The sequence below is a fragment of the Leucoraja erinacea genome, chromosome 13, assembly GCF_028641065.1.
Source record: "Leucoraja erinacea ecotype New England chromosome 13, Leri_hhj_1, whole genome shotgun sequence".
Taxonomy (NCBI): Eukaryota; Metazoa; Chordata; class Chondrichthyes; order Rajiformes; family Rajidae; genus Leucoraja; species Leucoraja erinaceus.
Window position 1 is genome coordinate 14,261,839 of NC_073389.1, and position 24,635 is coordinate 14,286,473.

The following is a 24,635-nucleotide window of genomic DNA, read 5'->3' on the forward strand; positions in this document are numbered from 1 at the left end:
ACTCGGTCTCAGTTCTGAAATTCAGATATTGACTCATTTCATCACTTGGCCCATTGAATCTTTGTATTCACTTTGAGCAATCTCATCATTTACTTCTCTGAAACCTATTCCCTTCACGTGCCCATTGACGCTCTCTTAGTCTCCCCCCACCCACCTGCAGTTGGTGCCCTTTACAGTGGCCATGTAACCTACCAGCTTATCTTTAGAAAATCTTTAGTTTCAATTACAATGGAGTGGAGATACTGAGGAGCAGCTTTCTCTGTCTGCTAGCCTTCCCAAATCCCTTAAAGGGGCAGTATCAGTTCCTCCTGCTGGTCACCTGTTTCTGGGAAGCTACATTACCTTGTGCTGCCTTCTTCCCATTCTTAAAGGGTCTGTGCATTCTTTTACTTCACTCCCCAGATAGTCTCTTGTTGATGTACTGTCCTGCAGGCACAAACTCAGTAACACATTAATACAATATCTACTTTCCACCCCCCCATTCCTCCTGCACAGTAAGTTTATTTCTTCACTCCCTAGTGCCATTTCCATTCCTTAGTTGCCATCCCTTCTCATGCCAGCTACTACGTTTCCTTGTCTTGCTTCATCCTTTCAGTGAGGGTTTCTTGAGAATTGGATTCTATGTATCTCCTCCTACTTGGAAGGGGTCGTGTTTTTTCTGATGTATAGTGCTGTTTCTCAGGCCAGGTGAGGACACCTTTAATTTTAATAGATGGTATTGCTGTTAAATGGCAGGTTAGGGCGACTGAAATGGGTTGGGTTGTCGAAATGTCATTGCCCCCTGACTCCCCTGCCAGTGTCCCCGTCCTCTACCTTCGGGGTCCCAAGAGTCTCGGTACCCTATTGGAATCCATCAGTTTCTGTAACCCCTTGGCCTTCTTCTCTGTCCCGTTCCTCCTTGATAATATTCTCTCATAGGACACGACCGACTCCAGTGTCCCAATCCCCCACAGCTGTAACACTGATCGGGCCGGATCGCTCTATAACCTCTCCAGCCAAACCGCGGAAAGGTCTGTTCCCTGAATGGGAGCTCTATCCAGGCCATGAGGTCTTCTTCCTCCTTATCCTCTTCTGTCCTTATTTCTTTTACTTGAACCTTTAATTTCCGGGCTGTCTTTGAACCAGGCTGCCTCAAGGTCTGACCGTCTGTGGTCTGGGGGACATTTATACATAATGCGGGCATCTCCCTACAAACACACTGTCTACGGGGAGTCCGCTCTAAACCCCCTCCCTCGGTCAATTGCTCTGACACAATGATATTATCCATGTCCGGATCAATCCATCCATATCTGCGCCAGGTAATGTAGCTTCCCAGAAACAGGTGACCCGGAGCGGAGCAGTATTGGTTTGATTATGTCAATAATCTTTCGATGCCTTGCGAAGATTGTTCTTGATCCTTATTACAATAAATGCTGAGGGTAGGGCACTAAGTACCAAGATGCATCCACTTTGTTGCTTACATTAGGTCAAGATGTTTTTGCCTGCTAAATGGCAAAATTAACTTTTGATCCATATTCTTTGCAAAGCCTGTGTGTTTGGGACCAGCAAAAGATGATTAGGCAAAAGGGTTCTGACAAACTCCAGAAGAAACTCCAACGAAAATATGGACTGAACAATGAAGACCTTGCTTTTTGTATATTCAATATAATGGATTGAACGTGATCTGATTGAAATACGTGAATATGTAAAACCACACATACCCAAGAACAATCGATATGACAACGATAAAAAGCCATAAAAAAAAATCTTGGTGAATCTTGCTGCAATAAGACTCTTGGGATTGCTCTGGAATGAAATATTATTCTCGTGCACAAGAATATAAATGCAATAGACTAATTAACTCAAAGAATCCCTGATTCACACTTGGCACTGGCATCCCATATTCATCATTTCTAATGGCGAGGAACAAAAATGTTTACCTAAAATAGATTTTTTAAGTGGTTAAGCTTGAATTACCTATTCAAAGCTGTGGAAAATTATTGAGTGGGTTTCACTTTAGATAGTTACCTCTTTAATCAGATCTCTGGCCTCTAGTTCTACAGTAGGGAAGCTACTCGATAGCAAATGATCATCAAACCTCATTAAACATTTACCAAAAAAAAGGAAAGATTGTGATACCTCGTTCCTTCAGTTCATACTCTTTATTATATAGTTACAATAATTGCATTAGGGTCAGAATGAATGCTGGCAGCAGTATCAGTTGGTTTACTTTGAAGTGAAAAGTTTGAATCAATTTTTAATATTAAAGTTGGGGATGAAACCAATATGCTGTCGTTAGATAGACGTTGATGTGATTTTAACCTTTATGCAGGAGAAATGTGTCTTTAGATAGGATTGAGTGGTGTGCAAACCATTCACTCATGGTGCACAGTGCTCATGGATATCTGTTCCATTGAACTGTTCAGCACAAGCAGCCAAAGACAGATTTGCACCACTACATGTTCATTGCATTCTCTGGCACAGGGGTGTGTTGAACAAACTGTCAACAAGGCATGTTTAGCTAATCATTTGGACCCCTCCTATTCCCCAATTTGTCATCAAGGAACCAATCAACTGTGAAATAAGGTGAATTGAACAAGCAATGCCAAAACTATGTGTGCAACATGAAACAAGACCCAAAAGTGAAGCAATCTTCTCAATGCCAGCCTCATGTATGTGGGCAGTTATGAACGGGATACGAATAGAACATGGGTGATATGTCCAATTAGTGTATAACTTGGAGATCGCCATCCATTATTATGGCACTGTAAGGGCTTGACTGTAATCATGTATTGTCTTTCTGCTGATAGCACGCAACAAATCTTTTCATTGTACCTCGGTACACGTGACAATAAACTGAACTGAACTCAACCATTATTAGGGTAACGTGGATGATTTCATGGCATCCTACCCTCAATATAAATGTCGGAGTTAGCAAATTTCCTGCACAAAAACAACCTTAAATTCAAGTTGTCAATATTGCTTCATGTATGTGCAAGAAGGTGTTTAATAACATTTCTGAAAAAGTGAGGCTGGAAATCAGATTGTAAGGATTTAAACATAACATTGGAGCAGTGAATTAGGGTGGCTATAACACATAAGCAACTTTAGCGAAGGACAAAGGGTAAATTGGAGATGTAGATTGTGCATTTGGATTATGATCGATTTATTGATGACATTTAATCTGCTCTCGTCAAACCCTTGAACTTTTTTCCCGAACATTTTTAGACATTTGCAGTTGTTCCTTCATCTTTGGTGAAGATTTATTATGTAATAGAAAAAATAATAATGATCCAGAAAGGCAGACAGAGCCTTGTGTGTGATGACCTAAATGAGAGTGTGATGAACCAAATGAATGGCATGTGCAGTTCAATTTTTGTGATTCATCTGTTGCAGCTGATAATGTGAGTCCAAGGATCCAGATTTTGTGACATCAGATTCTGATTTTGTCCATATTCTGGGTCTGGCGTCCCAGAGATTTGGTGTTTAATTTAGTTTAGAGATACAGCACGGAAACAGGCCCTTTGGCCCACCGAGTCCGCACCAACCAGAGATCCCTGTACATTAACACTCTTGCACACACTAGGGACAATGTACACTTGTACCAAGCCAATTACCCTGCAAACTTGTGCCTATTTGGAGGTTGGGAGGAAACTCGATGTTCTCGGAGAAAACCCACGCAGTCATGGGGAGAACGTACAAACTCCGTAGAGACAGCACTCGTAGTCAGGATCGAACCTATGTCTCTGCCGCTACAAGCGCTGCAAGGCAGCAACTCTACCACTGCACCACCTGTCCTGACATAATTTGTGTTACCTTGTTATTGCAATTGGAATGTTGGTTGAGTTTGATAGGAGAATGGAAATGTGTCTTGTTTTTTGGTGAATTTTACTTTATTTAATCTTGGTCCAACAAAAGATGCATTCAGAATACATCGTTCTGTCATTTCTAAATCCAGCACTGTTACGACTATCAGTATCATTTTGTAAAGTTTATAGATACAAACTATCCAGACATCTTGGAGAGAAAATGGTTTCACGTCTATTGTACTTACTTCCGGCTGTTTATTTTGGCTAATGACATCTGAGTTGTTGAATGTTGAGTGCAGGCATAATGAAAGGCATAATAATTCTCTTCCTGTCTTTTCACTGGGTAGACATTGTCCAAACTGCTTGACTTTTTGTTTTCATTTCCATTGAAAATTGAGCAATAAACTTAAAAATGCCTTATGAAAAGTCACCAGCAAGTAGTAGGAAACAGTTGTGTTCAAGAAGGAACTGCAGATGCTGGAAAATCGAATGTACACAAAAATGCTGGAGAAACTCAGCGGGTGCAGCAACATCTATGGAGCGAAGGAAATAGGTGACGTTTCGGGCCGAAACCCTTCTTCAGACTGATAGAGGGTGGGGGGGAGAGAAGGAAGGAAAAAGGGAGGAGGAAGAGCCCAAGGGCGGGGGGATGGGAGGAGACAGCTCGAGGGTTAAGGAAGGGGAGGAGACAGCAAGGGTTAGCAAAATTGGGAGAATTCAATGTTCATGCCCGCCGGACGCAGGCTACCCAGGCGGAATATGAGGTGCTGTTCCTCCAATTTCCGGTGTTGCTCACTCTGGCAATGGAGGAGACCCAGAACAGAGAGGTCGGATTGGGAATGGGAGGGGTAGTTGAAGTGCTGAGCCACCGGGAGTTCAGGTAGGCTCTTGCGGACTGAGCGGAGGTGTTCGGCGAAACGATCGCCCAACCTCTGCTTAGTCTCACCGATGTAAATCAGCTGACATCTAGAGCAGCGGATGCAGTAGATGAGGTTGGAGGAGATGCAGGTGAACCTTTGTCGCACCTGGAACGACTGCTTGGGTCCTTGAATGGAGTCGAGGGGGGAGGTAAAAGGACAGGTGTTGCATTTCTTGCGGTTGCAACGGAAAGTGACCGGGGAGGGGGTGGTACGGGAGGGAAGGGAAGAATTGACAAGGGAGTTGCGGAGGGAGCGGTCTTTACGGAAGGCAGACATGGGGGGGAGATGGGAAGATGTGGCGAGTGGTGGGGTCACGTTGGAGGTGGCGGAAATGGCGGAGGATTATTTGTTGTATTTGGCGGCTGGTGGGGTGAAAGGTGAGGACTAGGGGGACTCTGCCCTTGTTGCGAGTGCGGGGATGGGGAGAGAGAGCAGTGTTGCGGGGTATGGAAGAGACCCTGGTGCGAGCCTCATCTATGGTGGCGGAGGGGAATCCCCGTTCCCTGAAGAGCGAGGACATTTCCAATGCCCTGGTGTGGAACGTCTCATCCTGGGAACAGATGCGGCGTAGGCAGAGGAATTGGGAGTAGGGGATGGTCCTTACAGGGGGCAGGGTGGGAAGACGTGTAGTCCAGATAGCCATGTGAGTCAGTGGGTTTGTAGTGTATGTCAGTCAGAAGTCTATCCCCTGCGATGGAGATGGTGAGGTCAAGGAATGGTAGGGAAGTGTCGGAAATTGTCCAGGTGTATTTGAGTGCTGGATGGAAGTTGGTGGTGAAGTGGATGAAGTCAGTCAGTTGTGTGTGGGTGCAGGAGGTGGCCCCAAAGCAGTCGTCAATGTAACGGAGGTAGAGGTCGGGGATGGGGCCCTAGTACGTATTGAACAAGGATTGTTCGACGTACCCGACAAAGAGGCAGGCGTAGCTGGGGCCCGTGTGTGTGCCCATAGCTACACCTTGTGTTTGGAGGAAATGGGAGGAGTCAAACGTAAAGTTGTTGAGGGTGAGGACCAACTCCGCTAGGCGGAGGAGAGTGTCAGTGGCTGGGTATAGTTTGCTCCTCTGGTTGAGGAAGAACCGGAGGGCTTTGAGGCCATCCTGGTGGGGGATGGAGGTGTAGAGTGACTGGACGTCCATGGTGAAGATGAGGGGGTGAGGGCCTAGAGAGTGGAATGCGCGGAGGCGGCAGAGAGTGTCTGAGGTGTCTGGAACATAGGTGGGAAGGGATTTGATCAAGGGGGATAGTATGGAGTCAAGGTATGTGATGATGAGTTCGGTGGGGCACGAACAAGCAGAGACAATGAGTCTGCCGGGAGAGCCGGGTTTGTCGATTTTGGGGAGATGGTAAAAACGGGCCATGCGGGGCTGGGGAACGATGAGGTTGGAAGCTCGGTCGGGCAGGGCGTGGGAATTGACGAAGTCGGTGATGGTGCTGGAGATGGTGGCCTGGTGCTCGTCAGTGGGGTCATGGTCCAGGGGTAAGTAGGAGGAGGTGTCCGAGAGTTGGCGCGTGGCCTCAGCTTTGTAGAGATCGACGCGCCAGACTACCACGGCACCTCCCTTGTCGGCTGGTTTGATGACCCAATCTGGGTTTTTGCGGAGTGATTCAATGGCAGTGCGTTCAGAGGGGGGAGAGAACAGTAGGAAACAGTTAGCTCTTTGTTATTTTCTGATGGTTTATCTCAACTTTTTTTAAACAGGAGCTCTGCCTGAAATCCACCTCCATTCATAAAATCCCACATGGCCGTTTTTCACTAAACCAAAAGAGCAAGTGAGGGTTAATCCATGCTTACAGCATAAGTCAACCCCGAAGTGCCACATATTTCTCATGACTGAGTGTCATTAAATCCCATCACTTGTGATTCCAATGCTTTCAAGATCACAATTCATTAACTAGCCTGATTTTCTCTAAAAGCTGGAACTCAAAAGCCTCACTGAAAGTGAGCCAAATATTTACATTGTTTTAGTCTTTTAGTTTAGTTTAGCGATACACCGTGGAAGCGGGCCTTTCAGCCCACCGAGTCGGTACCGACCAGCAACCCCTGCACATTAACACTACCCGACACACACTAGGGACAATTTTACATTTATACCAAGCCAATTAACCATCAAACCTGTACATCTTTGGAGTATGGGAGCAAACCGAAGACCTCAGTGAAAACCCTTTGCAGGCCACGGGGAGAACGTACAAACTCCATACAGACAGCCCCCATAGTCAGGATCGAACCCTCTGGCGCTGTAAGGCAGTTGTTGAACCGCTATGCCACAGAGTCTTCAGCAAGTTCTAAGTTAGTTCCTCTTTGGTCACATGGTCACTGGGGTGTCGCCTGTATGGTCGTGACTCGTCTCCTCAATCGCCCAAAGAATCGTAGCGTTTTTCTGGTCGCTGCTGAATTTTGAAATGTTTCATACTTTTTGGCGACAGTCAGCGACAGTTGGCTTGACGCCAATGAGCGTAGCTTGACTTCTCCTGACGTAGGTGCTGTCGTAGGTTGTCGCCAGGATGACGTAGGTTGGCGCCGGTGCTGACTTCGGTGAATTCCCTTGGCGACTACCTGTGTCAACTGGGGACAGGTGTGGTCATAGGTGGATGGCTCTGACCTTCCTTCCATCGAGGGGATTTATCGCAGTCGCTGCCTCAAAAAGGCTGGCAGTATCATCAAAGACCCACACAATCCTGGCCACACACTCATCTCCCTGCTACCTTCAGGTAGAAGGTACAGGAGCCTGAAGACTGCAACAACCAGGTTCAGGAATAGCTACTTCCCCACAGTCATCAGGCTATTAAACCTGGCTCAGACAAAACTCTGATTATTAATAACCCATTATCTGTTATCAGTTTATTTATTCATGTGTGTGTATATATTTATATACTGGTATATGGACACACTGATCTGTTTTGTAATAAATGCTAACTATGTTCTGAAAGCTGAAGCAAAGCAAGATTTTCATTGTCCAATCAGGGACATATGAAAATAAACTCACTTGAACTTGAACTTGAACGCCCTAATAGGTCGCCGGTTGTCGGTAGCTTGCTGTCGCTGGACTTCCAATAGGTGGTAGGTTGTTGTAGACATTGTCGTAGACATAGTCGCAGGGGGGGGTCCAGTCACCGTTTTTTCGGCGACGTGCTACGACTAATACAGTTGCTGGCAGTCGCCGAAAAAAGCGCCTAAGTGGGACAGGCCCATTAGTCTTTGCCTGTGTGGATGTTTGTGAACATATTTTGAATTTGGTTATTCTGGTTCATTTGAGTTTAGCAGAGGTAATTATTGCAAGAGATGTTTTTAAACGTTTGGAATATTATTGATGAAATATGCTACTTCTGTTCTGCTATGTGCATTCTTTCAGAGATGTTGTCTGCATCACCTCACTGTGAACTTCATCATTTGGGCTCTTAGACTTTTGCACTTGGGAGCATGTGTATCTTACCTGTGTGTCAAAGTCAAGCATTATTTTATCCCAAAGGCAACAGTTATACAAGTAAACATTGAGAGTATGAGTCTAATGTTGAATTACTGGCATGGATCTAAACATGGGAGCAAGTAATATCCCCCAATCAAAAATTTACAACTTATTTTATTCAATAAAAGCTTATTAATGTCTAGAAACCTTTAGGGTATATGAGCTTCCTGCAGAATCCTATTCAGTTATCCCCATTGAGGCAGTTTCAAGGGGCTTCTCATCCCATTCACAAAATATTACTAATGTTCATAGAAACATGTGCACTTAGTATCTTCTGCTCCACTCACCATGATTACGGCAGACCATTTATCCCAATACAACATTCTCACACTCCCCACGCGCCTCTTGATGCCTTTTATTTTAGCAACACGTGTTCAGGGAATGTGCAGGAAGGAACAGCCAATACTGGTTTACACCGAAGATAACCACAACATGCTGGAGTAACTCAGCGGGCCAGTTCAGATCAGTTCAGTTTAGTTTATTCTCAAGTGTATCGACGTACAGTGAAAAGCTTTTGTTGCATGCTATCCAGTCAGCGGAAAGACGATATATGATAGGCATCATCTCTGGAGAGAATGAATGGGTGACGTTTTGGGTCGAGACACTTCTTCAATCTGCGAGTCAGGGGAAAGAGCAACATAGAGATATGGAAGGGTAAGGTGTAAAAACGAGAGTTCAGTGTGGACAAAAATCTAGGCTTAACTCTCACCTATGTTGCTGTCTGGGTGGAGTTTACATGTTCTTCCCCTGGCTGGCTAAGTTTCTGCTGTGTTTTCCCATTTCCTCCTGCATCCCAAAGATGTGCCGGTATTAGTTGGCTGGTGTAAATTTTCATTAGTGCAAGAAGCAAGAGGATCAATAAGGAAATGATGGCCTATGAAAGAGAATAGGGCACAGTGCGGCAGGGAGATCGGGCGAGAGGGAATGACCCTGCTGGATGCTATAATGTATACCAGCAAGGGCTGAACACCTTCTACCTCCTTCATAGTAAGGAGCAAGTAACTGTCACCTCCTCAAATTTATGGTCCGACTTGGCCTCCACTTGCACTTTGAAGAAATTTTCCCTCATCTCAGTCCTAAATAGCTCGCCCATTATCCTGAGATTATGACCCCGATAACACTTAAATCCCAAGTCAGACAAAACCCCCTCCCTGCATCCAAGCCATGCCAGCGTTTTGTGCAATGCTTCTCATTTTTCTAGACTCTGGTGTAAACAGACCTGGTTGACCTGATCTCTCCTCATGTGACAGTCTTGCCGACCCAGGAATTGGTGGAGATAACCTTCATGACATTCCGTCCTCTACCACTGAGGACCAGCAGCAGCAGCACGGCAGCAGCACGGTTTTTGATTGGGACTGAACGTTTAAAACAACTCCAATTCATCTGTTGTGGCTTATCACCCATGAATTATTCTGCTTTCATTAGTGCTCACAGCGTAACTTGTTACTTGTTTAGCCTCTGCAGAATATCTCCCAGAAGGCTTAAGAAGAGGTCCTGAATGCCAGGGTGCCTTTTCATTTGTGTCTGCCGCTGAATGTGTGACAGCAAATGCCAACATGTCCCCGAATGTGTCCGCTCTTGGTGCGAATACCTGTCAGTTGGCCTGGACAAGGTCGGCATCGAGAGATGTTTTTTTCATCTTCCCACCTGCCGCTCGGTGCCAAGTGTCTGCCTGGGACAGATGTAATTATATATATTCACAGCTTCAGATGTTCATGGAGGAGAACTATGGGATATTCTGAGGTGACTTTGAAAAGTAGTTTCTTCATTTTTGTTTTTGTGTGGGAATCGCTGACGGACACATTTTACAAATTACGGTGAGTCTAGGAAGTGCTGGTGTGGCCGTGCATGTAGTGCAGGGATTGAACTGGGAGAGGTTTTCTTTTGTACAGCTTAATATTAGAAGCAGGCAATGCAGATAATTATCTGCTGAAGCAGCACGATATCTTAATGGATTTATCACTGCTACTTGTTTGGTTTGCTTAAAGCAAAGATAATAACTGTATTTAATGCAAATGGTTTCCACTCGGAGGAACACGATCAATTACTTATCCTGTTTTGGATTCACTTGGTGAGGGGAGAGCTTATTTCTGAAATTAGGATTTAAAATGGTTTGCTTCTACATCACTAGTCATTTAGTGGCTCCTTGCTTCTGAACCATGGTTTCACGCATGCCCAGTGAGTATTTCATTTGCTGCTGGAACTGAGCACCTTAGGAAGATGAGCGCGTGGCAGAGGAAAGCACTGATATCTGTTAAATGATAGACTGAGTTCATCAAAGCTGAGCGTTAGCATGAAATACCAGTGAGTTCTCAGGGGAACGTAGACAGATTTCTGACTGTGTCTGGCAACTCAAAGCAGCAATCTGGCTTAGTATATTATGTGTAGGAAGGAACTGCAGACGCTGGTTTACATCGAAGTTGGACACAAAATGCTGGCGTAACCTAGCAGGGCAGGCAACATCTTGGGAGCGAACCAATGGGTGACGTTACAGGTCTCGACCCGCAATGTCACCCACTCCTTCTCTCCAGAGATGTTGCCTGTCCCGCTGAGTTACTCTAGCATTTTGTCTATTTTTGAATAACTATATTACTTTCGCTGAATTCGCCTCAGTTGACAGGGAGTTTTAAAATAATCTACCGCAACTGACACTTCTTCCCCCTCATTGACTTGAGATGCTATAACACAGATTCAAAGTAATTGGGAATTTTTAGTCAGGTATACCTCAATGATAGGATTTACGATCATTAGGAAAGCTGGGGACCTGATTAGGGAGAGCTGGCATGGTTTTGTGCAGATGAAATCCTGCCTCAACAATCCAATTAATTTTTTTGAGGATGTTACTAAAACAATTGCTGAATGTAAAGTGATGAACGTGGACCTCAGCTAGACTCCTGACAAGATGCTGCACAGCCATCTGGTCCAGATGTTTGGGTACATGGGATCTATAATATTTTGGTAGACTGAATCCAAAATTGGCTTGGCAAGAAGAAGGGTCTCGACCCGAAACATCACCCATTCCTTTTCTCCAGAGTTGCTGCCTGTCCCACTGAGTTACTCCAGCTTTTGGTGTCTACCTTCTGCAGTTCCTTCTTGCATAAGTAGAAGGCTACAGAGCAAGCTGATTGTAAGCAAACAGAAAGAAGAGGACTAAAGGCCACTGTACATTGGCAGAAGGTGCAAAATGGGATCCCAAAGGAGTCTGCTTTATTATTTATCATGGCAATTCAATTAGAATCTGAAATACAATTTATTAACTTGGAGATAGCATTAAACGAGGGTGGGGGTTCAGAGCTGGTGAATGGTAAAGTTAAGAATGTTAAATGGAATGGGGGGGGCAAAAGCATTTGGGTACAAATGCACAAAATAAGAGAAGTTATGACACGTTAACACGATAAATAAAAATAACTAGACACTGAGGATGAAAACAAAATCAACGTAGATAAATTAAACCTGATTATGTTAAATTCCAAGCAATATGCACTGTTTTTATTACCATGGAATGAAAAAAGGTTTGGAAGACCGGAGAAGATGCAAATACGATTTGCACGGACTGTATCAGGAATGCACATTGATGCCTTTCAGGAAGGGAGAAAAAAAAGCTGAGGGTTAAATTGTGAAGATCAATTTAGAAGATGTTAATATCAGATAGTTACCAAAATTAGAATTTAGAAGGAAGTGCTGTACTGAGAAATTGTTTGTACCCTGACCAAAGAAAGTAATGTGGAGAAATCCACTCGGGAATGCGGCATAAAAGTTCAAGGAGGAAGAAAAGACTGGATTTTGCTGGATAATAAGAGTTTGATGAAGATGATGCAGAGCAACACTTGCTCGGGGCAGATTAGGTTTCTCTGTGTAATCTTGGGGCAGAGTATCCACCATCTTTGATCAGTTGCTGTCAGAATTGGCAGTCCATTCAGATAGTCGGAGCAACCCTGAGGCTGAATGATATTCCCACTAGAACTAGTGTGAAGCCGAGGAGTCTCTATTTGGTACAAACAACCTGAAAGTTTTAATTTGTTTGTGTTACAGATTCTCGGAGAGAGATGGGCGGCCATTTGTAAATGGACTGAGGAACGCTGGGTACTACTGCAAGAGATTCTTTTTAAATGGGAATATTTCACGGAAGAACAGGTATCTCACCACAGTTCTAACACGTGACCTTACTTCATCGTGATACAGATGACTACTATTTGAAAAGGACTCTGGTTGGCGTCATTGCACCTGCTACTTGCCAATAACTCTTTAGCAATTTTTTTTTGGAGCAATGTATAGATGCTTTACTCCTTTGTTCTCATTTTCCAAGTGGGCCTCAGAGCATGTTAATGCAAGAGAGTTTATTTAATAAAGATGAAGCTGCTTTCAGATATTTTAGATCGGTATAGTTACAGTGTTTCTCTAACCGTAGCTTTTTTAAAATATCTTTATTCTCTTGTTCCAACAAAAACACTAATGATAGCCAAGTGATTATAAATTTATGGTTTTTAGAGAACGTTTGCAGTTACTCTGGCCTATGACATTGTTTGTTTTTCATTGTGCTTTTATAATGGACGAATAAACCATTCCATAGGTTGCCAGGTGACTATTTAGTGTATCTTCCTAATCCAAGTTTTGGAAATGAGTACTCTGATTTCCTGAGATAATGCTGCATAAAAAACCCCTGAACAAGCAGTCGTGTGATTCACTTTTGCTTGTCGCCTCTCCTGAGCAACTGGCTAACCTTGGAAGCTGGCAGGTGACAAATTACATGCTGGATCTTGAATCACCAACACTGCTTAATTACAGACAATGGTCCCATATCCACTATGACTGCACACCAAGTCTTTATTTCCATTCAACAAGTGAAATGTTAATCACAAAAAAGTGCGAGAATTGGGCAGTAGGATGTGTGCTCTCCAAATAATAACAGCTGTGATTAATGGTTGCTATTTCATTTGTGCTTCTTCGGTGTTTCAAACACAAACATTCCTCTTTGTCTTAGTGCTACTTTGATGCATGGTTGGCGGAGAAGGAGAAGACCGTGAGTAAAATACAGACATCTGGCTTTAGAGATCAGAATGAGATGCTCACTAATCTGAGGAAATTGGCGGTGAGTGCCATAGTTATTGAAAGATGCATCCATTCATGTGATGGATAAATAACAATTAAGTATCTGGAAGCTGTTTTATTTTACCATGTCACTTTTTTAGTTAGAACAGTCAAGAGCACAAAATGTTTTTCTTGAGATTGAGTAAATGAATAATTTTCAATTTTTAATACTTTTTAGTTTTTTTAACTTGTTTTCTATTTATTATCGTAATGCATCATGAGTATATCCACTGGTGTCGGCCATGAACATGTTCTTTGTGTTTTGATCAAGGTTCCAGCATCTGTAGTTTCTTGGGTCTCCAAGATATGATATCGGCCCTGTCCAACTTCCTACCTCCATTAGTCGTTCCTTAGCCCACACTCACTCTCACAATGGTCAGATTGCTTGGCTGATGTCCAGGTCTATCTCAATATTATGGATTCTCCAAATGAGTATCAGGAATACAGAAACTAATATCTTTAGTCCTTGCCACAAATTCCTTTCCCCGTCCTAAAGTGTCTGAGACTGGGTGACATATATGAGACTCCAGGCTGAGTTTTGGTTTACGGACCTGCATTCTCACCTTCTATTTGCACCTCTGTAACATTGCACGATTCTCCCCTTTCAGTTTGCTGAGGCCATCAAGCAAACAATTGTTCCGCCGTGAATTCGTTATTCGCTAGTGCTGTCTGGCCTCTGAACATGAAGTGAGCCACAGCCTTGCTGCTTGCATCATTCCATTTATAACATAGAATCATAGAAACTAGGTGCAGGAGTAGGCCATCCGGCCCTTCGAGCCTGCACTGCCATTCACTGTGATCATGGCTGATCATCCAACTCAGTATCCTGTACCTGCCTTCTCTCCATCCCCCCGGATCCCTTTAGCCACAAAGGCCACATCTAACTCCCTCTTAAATATAGCCAATGAACTGGCCTCAACTACCTTCTGTGGCAGAGAATTCCAGAGATTCACCACTCTCTGGTGATTTGGTCATCACCTCTGCAATCTTTGGCCCACCTCAATAATCTTGTAGACACAAAATGCTGGAGTAACTCAGCGGGTGAGGCAGCATCTCCAGAGAGAAGGAATGGGCGACATTTCGGGTCGAGACCCTTCTTCAGACTGATGGCGACAATAATCTTGTACCTTTCTTCAAATGCATGTGTGTTTCTCCAATCCCTTATTTTGTAATCCCAAAGACCCACGACCCCTGTGAGATTCATGTTTGTCTAACACTCGGTACATGGACCAAGTGTGGGCAAGTTGGACTAGTGTAGGTGGGACACCTTGGTCGGCAAGGGCAAGATGGACTGAAGGGATTGTTTCGGTGCAGCATTACTCTATGACCAGTCTCCTGTATATTCCAAATGTGAGGTGAAGGAAGGAACTGCAGTTGCTGGTTTAAACCAATGAGAGACACAAAAAGCTGGAGTAACTCAGTGGGTCAGCCAGCATCTCTGGAGAAAAGGAATAAGTAACATTTTGAGTAGAGATGTTTCTTCAGACTGATTTGATGATTCTGCGGCTGCTACCAGTGCCATCAGGTTGTCATGACATACCCCCACCCTGGGGCAAAGCTGCCGTGTGTTTGGGGATGATGAAGCCCATTTTCTCTTTCAAGAAAGAAATGATGACCTCCCCATTTTTGGCTCTGAGAACAAACCTTTCTGTAGTGACCCCTTGGTTTGGCCCTGTGACACAGCATGTCAAAGTGCAAGCTGGCAGTGCCAGCAGGTGGTTTAACAATTTAATTGAGCAAAGGAGCATCTGTTAATATCAAGGAAGCTCCTGCCAGCCTCCAGTTCTGCTGCAAATGAGAGCAGTCATCCTTTGAGTGTTCAGACACATCCAGGCTGCCACCCAGCTACAATTTGCATTCTGAATGCTCCCAATGTCCTTGATTTCCCCCACTGCACCCGACTTGTTGCAAATATTTTCTGCTTATTGAATCATCTGAATTTAGTTTTGTCTTTTAATTGTTCTGATCCTGTTATGCCGATGGATAACATTCCAGCTTTCTCATCGATCCCAATATTTTTCTGTCTATTAATTGATTTCTCCTTCACCCTGCTCATTCAGTTGCATCCTTTGTATATTGCAGCTGACACTTCTTTGACTTTTCTTGAAATATTTCCTCTCGCATTCGGAATCATTTATCTCAATCTCTGCACTACATTGGGCATTTATTTTTTTTGAACTTGGAGACTGAAGCAATAAGTCTTATGCTTATGCTTCTCTTGTATGTTTAAGAAGGAACTGCAGATGCTGGAAAATCGAAGGTAGACAAAAATGCTGGAGAAACTCAGCTGGTGAGGCAGCATCTGTAGAGCGAAGGAAATAGGCAACGTTTCAGGTCGAGACCCTTCTTCAGTCTGATGAAGGGTCTCGATCCGAAACGTTGCCTATTTCTTTCGCTCCATAGATGCTGCCTCACCCACTGAGTTTCTCCACCATTTTTGTCTACCTTTCTCTTGTATAATCTGCCTTCCTTAAAATTTGAGAGTGAATAGATGAGCTTTACCTCCAATCTTTTCCCCCTGAGGTGATCTGGTCCCTTAGTTATCTTGTGTTACTGGTTCATCTCAGATTATATACATTGGTTGGCATACGATACGATAAAACTTTATTCATCCCCGGAGGGAAATTGATCTGCTGACAGTCACAACACACAAGGTACACAAAAACTAGATATTAAAAGTGAAAACAAAACGAAAAAGACACGGCTGGCTGCCTTGTGCACAGAGCCTTCACTGGAACAAATGAACAAACAAACACAGACTTATCCCCTGGACAGAGGAATCTAAACTAGAGTGTTCACCCCCATCGGGTCCCCCTTTGTTCTCCCACCGTCCCTCACAGCGGTCCCACCCCACATCAGGTCCCCATTGTTATTCACGGCGGTCCCCCCCATGCCTGATCTCCATTGTCTTCCCCTCCCCCCTCACTCTCATCGACCGCGAGGCTCCACTGCAGCCGAGGCCCCTGCCACCGCCGAGTCTCCCACTGCCGCCACCAAGGCTGCAATCGCCCGCACCATTGAGGCTCCTTCAGCCCAGGCTGGCCTCGCCGCCTGGATTCACTACAGTCCCCTGGGAGGCCTGTGAGGTGCTTCAGGCCTACCGGGGCATGTTCCGGTTGTTGGCCGTCGTTCTGCTCTTTGGCGATCTATGCCAGGCTCAAAGAACTGATTTTGCAAATAGCTGACACAAAATGCTGGAGTAACTCAGCGGGACAGGCAGCATCTCTGGAGAGAAGGAACGGGTGATGTTTCGAGTCAAGATCCTTCTTCAGACCCTTCTTCGGAAGGATAGGGTGCTAATGTCAGCACTGCTTCTCCTCTTATCCATACTCCTCCCCCTTTTTTTACTGTTCCTAAATCTCTTTCAAATACTGTGTTGAAACCACCATTCATCCCTTCTAATTCTACTATGGATTCTGAGGTTAATGGTGGCTGAACAAATGAAAAAAACATTGTCATCAATACAATTTGCATAATTGTTCTTTGGTTTCCAGCACATGAGGTGATATGGTTCTTGTCTTGACCTCCAACCAGTTCAACAATGACCTCAAGTCCCGTCATCGACATACATCAGCCAGGAACAGTGAGGAATATTCCTCAGTTGTCCCATTGTTCCTTGCTCGGATATGCTTCATTCTCCTGCTTTATCCAGGACACAGAAACCTAATTAGACTGGAGTGAAATATTTTAATATATTTTTTCAATGCGCTGCTTGTTCATGTAACACATTAACCATTATAATAAATGGCAGATGATTGGCTTTTTTCATTAAACTCAAATCATTGGCAAAGGTGAGTCTTGTGTAAGAACACAATTTGTAGAGTCAAATCTATTTAGTGTTGGTCCTTTGCTTTGCTTTTCAACACGCTAACATTTCACTGATTTAAATGTTAACATGTGTAACAGAATATAAAATGTTAAGGAATGTGTGACATTATGACTTTAACACTCATGTGCCTGGAAGTGTAAAGTCAGCAAAGTCCATGACCTTTCAATGCAAATGCAGCATCTATGTGATGCTGACGAAGGACACAAAGTGCTGTAGTAACTCAACCAGCATCCCTGAAGAACATGAATAGGTGATGTTCTGGATCGGGTTCCAACCATGACAGAATGTCATCTATCCATGTTCTCCAGGAATGCTGTCTGACCTGCTTGAGTTATTCCAGCATTTAATGTCAAGGGACCTGATGTAAAATATCACCCATCCATACTCTCCAGGGGAGCTGCCTAACCCACTGAGTTAGAACATAGAAATTAGGTGCAGGAGTAGGCCTTTCGGCCCTTCGAGCCTGCACCGCCATTTAATATGATCATGGCTGATCATCCAACTCAGTATCCCGTACCTGCCTTCTCTCCATACCCTCTGATCCCTTTGGCCACAAGGGCCACATCTAACTCCCTCTTAAATATAGCCAATGCACTGGCCTCAACTACCCTCTGTGGCAGAGAGTTCCAGAGATTCACCACTCTCTGTGTGAAAAAAGTTCTCCTCATCTCGGTTTTAAAGGATTTCCCCCTTATCCTTAAGCTGTGACCCCTTGTCCTGGACTTTCCCAACATCGGGAACAATCTTCCTGCATCTAGCCTGTCCAACCCCTTAAGAATTTTGTAAGTTTCTATAAGATCCCCTCTCAATCTCCTAAATTCTAGAGAGTATAAACCAAGAGAGTTACCCCAGCAATTTGTGTCATGAGTCCTGACCCGAAACGTCACGTCTCCATGTTCATCTGGGATGCTGTCTGACCTGCTGAGTTACCCCAGCACTTTGAGTCCTTTGTAAACCAGCATCTTCAGTTCCTTATTTCAACATCTAAGTGATGCCAACAGGTTTTTATACATTCTGGTGATTCCTGCCAGTTAGTGGTTGAGAATTTCAACACATCCTTGAATTATGCAGGGACAGTGATTTTTCATTCAGATTAGTTTTAACTAATGATATAATGATGTTTCTCTTCTAAACTTATGCTCGAGTCAAAAACAAAACCTGCTGCAAATAATTACCAGGTCAGGCATCATCTTTTTGAGCGGGAGGCAGGATAAATATTTCTTGCCCCGCGATCTTTAAACATAACTGTGAAGTGTAAAATATATGACAAGTTTTAAAGAGATTGCAGAGACAAGGAAGATGCTCAGGGGGAAGAAACAAGGGAGGCTCTGTGGAAATGTTGTCAGCAGGACTGATAAAATGGGGGGGGAAAGTGAGTAACAATTATAAAGAAAAGGTAGCACTGACAGCTGTGAATGCTGTGCTGATTTTGCATTCTGAAGACAAGAAGCTGTGGTTATAATTTGAAACTTGAAGTCAGGGTTGATGTGGGGAAGAGAATTAAAATGAAGTGCAACTAGAGGTTTAAGGCTATATTGCAGATGATGTGAAGCCATTCCTCACTCAATCAACCAGTGTGCGGTTATGACAATCCTACCATGCTATGAGCAACACATTCGGCATATTGTAAGAAAATCTGAAAATCACTTTCTTTTATTAACTGTAAAGCTTAATCTCTCACAAATATTATTTCCTGCTTATTCTATTTGAGATCCCGTTAGAGAGGATGAGGGTTGAAATCCCTTCACTTTATTTGCCATCATGGGGTCTGCCCTGCCTTTAGTCCAGAATAAAAGCTAACTGTGTCAAACAAAGACAGAAAGCATCCAGCTGCACAGAGGGCATCTGTTAATATAGAGCAAGACAGTATAACCCAATCTTCAGAAAGGCTTTAAATGTTATTTGATTGAAAAATGCTCTAACCTCAGCCGGTAAAGGCATTCCCATATCAGGAGAATGCTCTAACCTCAGCCGGTAAAGGCATTCCCAAATCAGGAGAACCCGTCTGAAGAAGGGTTTTTCCTATGTAGGAAAGAACTGCAGCTGCTGGCGAAAACCGAAGGTAGACACAAAATGCTGGAGTAACTCAGCGGGACAGGCAGCATCTCTGGAGAGAAGGAATGGGTGACGTTTCAGGTTGAGACTGCCCTGAAAGTGGCCATCAGTTATTTTGGTTGTCCTTCTACCTTCTTTCCTCCCTCTCCTAATCTGCACGTTACCTTTGGCCAAACCTTGGCCGTGCCCATTTTACACTCAGATTTTTATTTTCCCTGTTCTCATTATATTCCTTCAGTTGTAGAATACCCCTCACAGCCTTTCTGCTCCCCTCCTCTCATATTCAGGTAATTGGAGATCCTGGACTAATTGTGTTTTCAATGTGGAAACATAACCTTGTCGATGGGCCATGAATAATGGGCATTTGAGTGAAGCAAGTTTCAGCAAGGAAGGAGAGCTGCCGAGTTGTGATGACACCCGAGCAGCTGCCTTGTGTATTCTCCTCTTGCATTTGAACAGACATTTGACCATGTGGGGCACGATGTTCTTGCAAAAATAAATGAAATAACAAGCATATGCCCTAAAAAGTGGAAATGACTCTGGTAAACATTCTGATTCTGAGAAGATGTTTAAAATTTCTTTTAACGCTTACTTGTCAACTGAACATCACTTAGATTGGATAGTTCAATTAAATGTATGAATTTTATAGAATTGTTCACACGTTGTGATAGATGAAGGGTCCCTGCAGAAATGTGGCTTTGTTCCTGAGAATGCGAGGAGTGCACTACTCCCAGCTACACGTGCATTGATGTACGAATAGGGCAACCCTGGCAAATTTCTTTGCTGCATGCTTCTTCTAAGTTGTACCTTATCTTAATCATCAGGTCCTAAAAGAAGAGCTGCATCAGAAACGACAGACAATGGATAAACTTTGTGCCCTCAGCCAGGATCTTCTTGCGGCTCTCCAAAATAAGGTGGTGGCTCAGAAGGTTCGGACAAGGCTTGAGGAATTTACTCAGCGTTGGGACGATCTTGTTCAGAAGCTGGAGAGTATGTCCAAGGAGGTAGGGCATCAATATTCATTAGCTATATTGTTTACTGCCATTCAACTGGCTTTGGTCACTTGGCAAGGCTGGCATCCAACTTATTTAACGAATTGATGCAATTTAATTTACTTTAGAGATACAGCATGGTAGCAGGCCATTTGGCCTACTGAGTCCGCGCTGACCAAGTCAAGTCAAGTCAAGTCAAGTTTATTTGTCACATACACATACGAGATGTGCAGTGAAATGAAAGTGGCAATGCTCGCGGAACAACAAAACAACCAAACAAATTATAAACACAATCATAAGACACATATTATTTTACGTAATAAATAATAGAAGGAAATACGTTCTGTACAGTTAGTCCCTGGTGAGAAAGGCGTTTACAGTCCGAATTGCCTCTGGGAAGAAACTCCTTCTCAGCCTCTCCGTTCTCACTGCATGGCAACGGAGGCGTTTGCTTGACCGCAGCGGCTGGAACAGTCTGTTGCAGGGGTGGAAGAGGTCTCTCATAATTTTGTTTGCTCTGGAGTTGCACCTCTTGTTGTATAGTTCCTGCAGGGGGGTGAGTGAAGTTCCCATAGTGCGTTCGGCCGAACGCACTACTCTCTGCAGAGCCTTCTTGTCCTTGGCAGAGCAATTCCCGAACCAGATGGTAATGTTCCCGGACATGATGCTTTCCACCGCTGCTGCGTAGAAGCACTGGAGGATCCTCAGAGACACTCTGAATTTCCGCAATTGCCTGAGGTGGTAAAGGCGCTGCCTTGCCTTACTCACCAGTGCTGAGGCGTGTGATGTCCATGTCATATCCTCAGAGATGTGGACTCCCAGATATTTAAAACAGTTCACCCTATCCACAGGATCACCATTTATACTCAATGGAGTGTACGTCCTCGGATGATGTGCCCTCCTAAAGTCCATGATCAGCTCCTTCGTTTTTTTGATGTTCAAGAGGAGGCTGTTCTCCTGGCACCAGAGTGCTAGATCAGCCACCTCCTCCCGGTAGGCCCTCTCATCATTGTCTGAGATCAGGCCCACCACCACAGTGTCATCAGCAAACTAGTTCTATCCGACACACTAGGGACAATTTTCACGGAGAACGTACAATTTATTTGTTGTTCAGGATATTTAAATGTCTGCTGAAGTGCTTGCTTATGGATTTTTTAATTTCTTTGACTGGAAGGAACTGTATGAAAATGGATTTTGTGTTCATTAAAATGTAAGGGGATTGTGAATACAGTTTTAGTTGTAGATATTCCAGGTCAGTTCTTTGTGCCATTCATACTTACTTAGTTCTAGTCTGCTTCATCAATGGGCTGGAAACAAACATTTATGGGGCAGTCATTTTCTGAACCAAAACCAAATTCACACACAAATGCTTTTTTGCGGAATAGAGTTTTAAATCCACCAGGATTCCCTGTCTCTCTTGATGCAACCAGCAAAACACTCCAAATTTAGGAGATGGAAAAGAGGATTAGCAGGAAAATAAATTTGACTAGAAATTTGGAGGAGGAGGAGGAGCAGGAAAGATGGCGCCAAAATCAGCAGTTCTTACGGGAGGTCAAAGCAGAATGTCAACTACTCTCTCCGCATCTGCTGCCTGACCTGCTGACTATTTTCACCATTTCACCACTGCGCATTTTCAAGGAAAATTGATGTTCAGTAACTCTAATAATGCATTTGCAGAAAATGTAAAGTGGTAAATTTGGTGTGATATGCTTCTGTCTTAACAGTATTTCAGAATTAATTATTGCATCTCTGTGGACTACAATAGGGGGAACAATATTAAATCTCCAAGGGGAAATTATGACGTGTGAATCATTCATGTGGTTTACTGTAACCTATCGAGGGTTAGAGGTAGGAAGATGGAAATTATTTTGTTTTTGTCAGCAAAGACTTCACCAGAGAAAGGATGAGAAGCTGAGTATAAGGAAATACAGTGTATTGTAAAACACAGAGGTATAGCTGGGCTGATTGAGGTGATGTTTATCATTTTTGATAAGAAGCAGCTTCACATAAATAGGATCCTGATTCCAAGAAGGGAGATGATTGAATGCCTTTGCTGATGGTACACTGTCAGGAAAAAAATGTTAATTAATTTGACTTGCTTGATGAAAGGTGAAAAATTGTCATGATCAGTTGTGTGACAGGGAGAGAAAAAAAGATGCATTGGGAGAGATATTTCAGAGCGCTTTAACCACAGGAGAACAAGGCTCAAAGGAGCCAAGGATGCTCGGAATAGAGTTTGTAGAGTTTAAACCTGCGGATGCTGGTTTAAATCGAAGGTAGACAGAAAATGCTGGAGTAACTTCGCAGGACAGGCAGCATCTCTGGAGAGAAGGAATGGGTGATGTTTTGGGTTGAGACCCTTCTTCAGACTGCAGTCTGAAGAAGGATTTTGACCCAAAATGTCACCAATTCCTTCTCTCTAGAGATGTTGCCTGTCCCACTGAGTTACTCCAGCATTTTCTGTCAACCTAGGAATAGAGTTATTGAACTTGATTTGCATCAAAAATTAAAGCAACAAATATGAATTGGAAATGTGGGAAATAGGAATGGTGAATGTTATGATGAGAAAAATGCAAACGTGAGATAATTCATGAGTGAGAAAGGAAAAAAAAAAGGGATTACACTCTGTGGGTTCACATAATGTGGGTTAAACAAGAGGAAGAGGCAACAAATGGGGTAGCTACAATTTTGGATGACATGGAGATTATTTGAATGTACGAATCTTCCACATAGAGCAGAAGTAAGAGTGAGAGCAATAAGAAAAATATTGCTGTGACTTAGAAATGAATCTGTAGGTTGCATACATAAATGTCCATCTATGACTTAGAGAGGGATCATTCTGGCTATTGAGTATATACCAGCAACATAGAACAGCCCAATTCCATAAGTCATGAGAGTGATGTCTGTTGGTGGGTTCAGTCCCATTGACACCGTGATACGTTTTGCTGGATCTTGCTGGCAGCTCCGTGCTACACTGCTGACATTTCTTAGCCAAGCACGGGTGGGGTTCAGATTTCCTACATGGACATGGGAAGGCAATAGACAGTAGGTGCAGGAGTAGGCCATTTGGCCCATCAAGCCAGTGTCTAGCTGACCCCTGCAAATTTGCAATCCACCAGTTTAGTGTCTTCAAGTCCTTTCATTGTCCAGCCAAGAAGTAAGGGCAAAATGGGTTAAAGTGTTTCCAGTTATTTGTGTTGACTATTTAGATTTTGTGAGTGCATTTATTTGTTTTTGAGTCCATGTATTTAACGTTCAAAAATCTTAAATATAAGCATAATTATTATTTTTGTAATCATTTTAAAATATTTCTGACCCATGGGGATGTTCTGACAGCTTAACCAGCTGGGGTGAACTCAGTGTATTTGGTAGAAAAAAATTGTTGTTTTGGTCTGACCTGGTTTGGAATCTAAGATAGACAAAGAAAACACTAGAGTAACTCACCCGGTCAGTCAGCATCTCTGAGAAGGCATGAAAAGGCACTTGTTCCTTATCTCCTGGCCTGCTGAGTTACTCCAGCATTCTGTGTCTAGTTTTGGTGTAAACCAGCATCTGCTGTTCCTTCCTACACTATTTTGGCATCTTCTGCTCCACCAAGATTGGCCTTGTGGATTCTCCAAGTGACCTCAGCAAAACTACGGAATGTAAACTATGTCTGTTACTTTTCCAGTGGTTTCAATTACTGGAAGATAGCTTCTTAAAAAGCCACCAGTGGTTTTTGATCTCAAACAATCAGGTCATTCTCCAGTTAGCTCCGCCATCAGCAGTGGTGGGGCAGAGAGAAAATATTCCCACACACAGGGTCTATCGCAATGTTTAAGAAACAATTAGACAGGTACATGGATAGGACAGGCTTAGAGAGGTATGCGCCAAACGCAGGTAGGCGGGCCAAGTGTAGATGGGACATGTTGATTAGTGTGGGCAAGTTGGGTTGAAGGGCCTGTTTGCACACTGTAGAACACTATAATTTTCTATGTTTGCAACTAAAATTCAACAAAACAGGACCGCAAACAGGTGAACGATTCACCTCTTTTGGTGTAATGAGGAGGCGATGTGTGTGGAATACCAGAGGTATAGAAATGTGGTGCCTGATGGAAGACATGATGGTCCAAAAACAGGCAGGTGGGAGCCATGTGGCTGGACCATGTTGGCCGGTATGGGCAAGTTGGGCTGAAGGGTCTGTTTCCATGCTATGTGACTCTATAACTCTATCAGCGAAAGTTTAGTTTAAAACATTGAGTTATTGTGAATTTTTGCAGTGGGCGCAAATTTGTTGGAAATACTCAGAAGAGAAATAAAGTGATGCCAGTTGGGCATGTAACAATAGAGCAGAGCTCAGTGGAGTTTGTGAGTCACTGAAGCAGCATTATTCCCCCTGAGTCAGGAAAATCTCGCCTCTTTTATTTGTGGAAAGAGAAATTTTGCCTGGCCATTTTTGACAGGTTGTTCAATCAAATGGTTGAAGGCAGTTAAGTGGAGTCTCGTACCTGGAACGTCAA

The 24,635-nt window shown here is 43.6% G+C and overlaps 1 protein-coding gene across 12 annotated transcripts in view; it reads left to right on the plus strand.

Annotated features, from left to right (window-relative positions):
- Positions 1 to 24,635, plus strand: part of dmd (dystrophin) — a 1,582,845-nt gene that overhangs the window by 579,219 nt on the left and 978,991 nt on the right. For all 12 annotated transcript variants that reach the window (XM_055644518.1, XM_055644513.1, XM_055644515.1 and 9 more), the window contains 3 exons: positions 12,205 to 12,306; positions 13,154 to 13,261; positions 19,969 to 20,148. In XM_055644518.1, coding sequence (XP_055500493.1) covers positions 12,205 to 12,306; positions 13,154 to 13,261; positions 19,969 to 20,148 — 390 coding nt within the window. The remainder of the gene's footprint in view (positions 1 to 12,204; positions 12,307 to 13,153; positions 13,262 to 19,968; positions 20,149 to 24,635) is intronic.